This window comes from Octopus bimaculoides, chromosome 11 (genome assembly GCF_001194135.2).
Source record: "Octopus bimaculoides isolate UCB-OBI-ISO-001 chromosome 11, ASM119413v2, whole genome shotgun sequence".
In the NCBI taxonomy this organism is placed as follows: Eukaryota; Metazoa; Mollusca; class Cephalopoda; order Octopoda; family Octopodidae; genus Octopus; species Octopus bimaculoides.
The window spans coordinates 43,144,326-43,148,807 of record NC_068991.1 but is presented as its reverse complement, the minus strand read 5'-3'; the positions used below and the strand labels follow the sequence as shown (position 1 = coordinate 43,148,807).

The 4,482-nt window shown below is 32.6% G+C and overlaps 1 protein-coding gene across 1 annotated transcript in view; it reads left to right on the top strand.

Annotated features, from left to right (window-relative positions):
• LOC106873167 (prolyl hydroxylase EGLN3) overlaps positions 1-4,476 on the top strand; it is a 65,032-nt gene extending 60,556 nt beyond the window's left edge. Inside the window, exon 5 of the mRNA XM_014920396.2 lies at positions 3,045-4,476. Within this exon, the coding sequence (XP_014775882.1) occupies positions 3,045-3,073 (29 nt within the window). The 3' untranslated portion in view covers positions 3,074-4,476. The remainder of the gene's footprint in view (positions 1-3,044) is intronic.
• The last annotated feature ends 6 nt before the right edge of the window (positions 4,477-4,482 follow it).

Here is a 4,482-nt window from a genome sequence, read left to right as displayed (position 1 = left end):
CCCACCAGTTTTTATCATGGGGCAAGTCCAGGTTTTTGCATATTACCCAGTGAATATATTGTGCAGCTCTATCATGCCTGTTGAGATACTCTGTAGGCGCAAGCAGACTGCACATGGAGACAACATGATCGATGGTCTCATTTTGTTGTTGGCATATACGACATAATGGGGAGCTGCCGTTCTTTAATATGTTGGCCTGGTAGTTCTTTGTAGGTAGGCATTGATCTTGGGCTGCTATGATAAACCCCTCTGTTTCTGATTTATTATTATTATTATCATTATTATTATTATTATTATTATTATTATTATTGAGTGAGTGACACTGGGGGTACAAATATACGAAGCTCAATATACCCATCATGACTAGCTGTCTGATAAGTGTACACCAGACATATGCATCACAACCACATGTGCATGATATGGTCATCTCATATCAAGATAAACAGTGTGTGACCTTGCAAGTGGGGCCCAGTTAGAATTTTCTTCAATTTTCTTGAGTTGCCCATCCTGCTTAAAACAACCCTGAATAAGGGTTGTTTTAAGGATAATGAACAAAATACCCATGTTTCCAGAGGTGAATTATTCAAACCTCAAAGAATCTTTCTCAACACGACTATGATGCTCCCCACTACTTCTGTTTGTGATCAGAGATGCACATATCATCAGCAACTAAGGGACATGTTCAACTGGTTACGGTCAAACAACTGACAAGCAAATCTGTGGTATTGAGCAGAATATTTGCTGTAATCCATCTTTTATACCAAGGCAATACAATGTACATGATAACACTTCCAGTCAGTTAAGATCAAAAGCCATGAGAGCCAAGTACAGCTCCCAAAATTACTGCAGAGCTTAATGACCACCTCAAGAAACCACTTTCCACAAAAACTGTTTGCCAGGAGCTGCACAAAGCTGGATTTCACAGGCCCAATGGTTTCCCTTTATGGCAGAATTGATAGTCAAGACTATTTAAGCATTTTATCTGATCAAATTCATCCTATTGTTGCAAACTGTTTCTGGAGGGAAAGACAATCTTTCAGGATGATAATGCACCAATTCGCACGGTTAAAGTTGTTACTGAATGGCACGAGGAACATTCTAGTGAAGTTGAACATCTTATCTGGCCACCACAGTCCCCAGATCTCAATATTAGAGAACATTTATGGTGCATTTTAGAAAAACAAGTAAGAAGTTGATATCCTCCACTATTGTCACTACAAGAACTGGAGACTGTTTTAGCTGAAGAATGGACAAAAATTACTTTGGAAACAATTCAAACTTTGTATGAGTCCACACCTCATAGAATTCAAGCTGTAATTACTGCTAAAGGCAGTTCTACCCCATATTAAAATAAATTTGTTTGAAATTTTAAGGTGTTTCCATTATTTTGTCCAACCCTTGTGTGTATATATATTTATATATATGTGTGTGTGTGTGTATGTATATATATGTGTGTGTATATATATATGTGTGTGTGTATATATATATATATATATATATATATAATAAGTACTAGGTTTACAAAGAATAAATCTTGGGGTCGATTTCTTTGGCTAAAGGTGGTGCTCCAGTATGACCACAGTCAAATGACTGAAACAAATAAAAGAATAAAAGAATATAATCATCGTCATCATACATTCCTCTTCCATGTGTTGGATGGTTTGATAGGGTATAACAAGTTTGAGACTTTCATGTACCAATGTCTACTTTGGCATAGTTTGCATGGTTAGATGCCCTTCATAGCACCAATGGACTTTAGAGTGTAGTGGGTGCTTTTCTCATAGCACCACTAGTAGTGATGATTACTTTGTAACTTTCAAAGTATAATTATAGGAGAATAGAAGAGGGATTAGGCAATATATATAATGTATGTATGTATTGCATGAGCATAACACTTTAAAGTATTTGAAGGAATGTGAGGTTTTTCAGATTCAGTCTTTTCTTAATGGCATTAGGAATATAGGTAAAGCAGTTTAAGCTAGTAATCAAACATGTATTAAGCACAAGATCATTAAGAAGAATACAGGCATTGGACTTATGTACTGGAAGTGTTTGAGCATAGCAATGCCATATAAGATATATTTAATAACAAAAGCTGTAATTTGTATTGGAAATTAAATGGAATTTATATAGGACTTTGTCAGTTCAGATCTTATGTTTATTAAAGAGGTTTGAGATTTTAAATTTGATATTGTTTAATGTTACCATGTTATTCACATTGGTGAGTGATTTATTTGACATTACAAGAAATATTTTCATCATATTGGTATTTTATATGGCCCATCAAAGTAAAGATAATTCTCAACTTTTTTAAAAAGCATTTTGTATATCATTTGGTTGTCTTCTGCTTTCTTGACTTCATTAATTGTCACCTATCTCATATTTTGTTCAAATGAATTATTCCTAAAGTCAATGGATCCAGTGATACTATATTCCATTTCTTCCCATTTTCTCACCTTTTTTAAAAACTTCTCCCTGTCATAAAACTTGCATCTCATCTAGGTTAACTCTCTACCTAATCAGTTGAACTATGAGCCTTTTTGTAACTTTCATGACTTGGTCCAGCAATTTGGTACTTCTATAGTAATTTGTCTAAAGCATCTCTCTTACCTTTGTAGCAGTTGACTATAATGCTGCTACACCAGCTGTTGTGCATGATACCTTCCTGGACAACTTGGTCAACTATATAGGGGACTAGGTCTTATCCTACTCCACCAGATATTTTAAGCATCTCAGTAGTAATTCCTGATGGATGAGGGACTTTCCCTGTCTTCATATCCTTAATCACAAGATTTTTAAGGCCAACTATTTCTTCATTTGAAATTACTTAAATATGTGTTCAATGATAGGAGGAATGAAATTATTTCCAGATAGAAATTAAAATGAAAGGTATAGTATAAAAACTTCTGTGAATTGATTTGTAGGAAAAAAAACTCTGGTAGAAAATATTGAACGAAAAGTAAATTAAGAAAAGAAAAAAATGCCAAAAACATTTAATTAATCTTTCTGCTTTCTTTCTTTCTTTTTCTTCTTTCTTTTAATAGATGCATCTTCAAAAAAGCAAGATGAATGAGGATTAGTTGATGATTAATTGTTTAACACCTTACTTTCTGACTGAGAAAACCAGATAAAAGTTGCTGAAACAATGAAAAAAGTTTGGTTAAATGCTTTATTCCATACTTCCCCTATAATTAAACTGAGGTCTATGAAACACATTTAACAACAATAACAGTAGCACAAATGTTTTCCTTTTCTTTTCTTTCGTTTGTTTTAAAATGTGACAAGCTTTTAGCAGAAGTTGATGAAAAGTATTAGAAGAAAATTCTGCAATCTTTAAGTCAATAATTTTTATGTTAACATTAAAGAAAAAAATTACAATATCTTAATTTTGATTTCTATCTCTCTCCCATCCATATTTTTTTTTTTACAAATAACTCCTGATTTCATAGAAGTAAATTCAGTATAATGTATTGTACTATCACTTGATGATGTATTCCAAACCTTCAGTAAGTCCTGTACAGGACATTTTAATTCTGTGTTTATCATTCTATTTTGCAGTGAGAAGCATCAGATCATATGGGGGGATATACCTTTGGTACACTGGCAATGTATCTATTGAAAGATTCATCTCTCATCTGCTTAACAACTCTTGTAGTCTACGAAATCTTAAATTTACTGCTTGATTTGAATCTAAATTATTATTTCTTCAAGGGTATTTTGAAGTATTTTCCTGCAAGTTTGTTTTAACTTCCTCTTGTTTTTAGAATATATTACTTGGAGACTATTTACCGTATAATCATTAATTCTGAAGCTTTTGTTGTCTGAAGTCTTGTTTTAATATCCCAAAATAGTTACCTGTGAGATATTTATAAATAATTATAAATTGAGCTTCTTGTTTTGATTTGTTATGATAATTATATTTTTTTAAATAATGCTAGCATTCTGAATTTTGCCAACCCACCCATCAAACATCCATATGAAAGGAATGTTTGAAAAAAAAAATGAACTTCTCTTCAGTTTGATAGTTTTGCTGCTTCTTAAATGGATTGTTGAATTCAATTGTTGATAGTTGAATATCTTGGTCATGGATAAAATGCACTGGTTGTTGATCCTAAGCTAGTTTTCCCAGACACTCAACTCTTTCTTAAAAGTTATTAATATCTCAGCTTTCTTCCAAAAGAATTGTCATGTGTCATAAATGAAACAGTTTCAACCAGAAATTTAAAACTAGGTTTCAAATTCAGTTTTCAATAACTTACAGTTATTCCATATTATAAACTTTGTTCATTTTTTTACATGCTATCATTGCTTGGATGGGGGACTTATTTGAAGCAGGGTTTTATGACTAGGTACTCCTGTCACCAAACTCTCATCTGTTTTTTAAATAAGAGATTTTTTTATTTGACAGGTCTTTAAAAAAACAGAGAAACTGGTTGTAACATCAACAAGAAATGTAAACTTTATCACCATTTCACTCACATG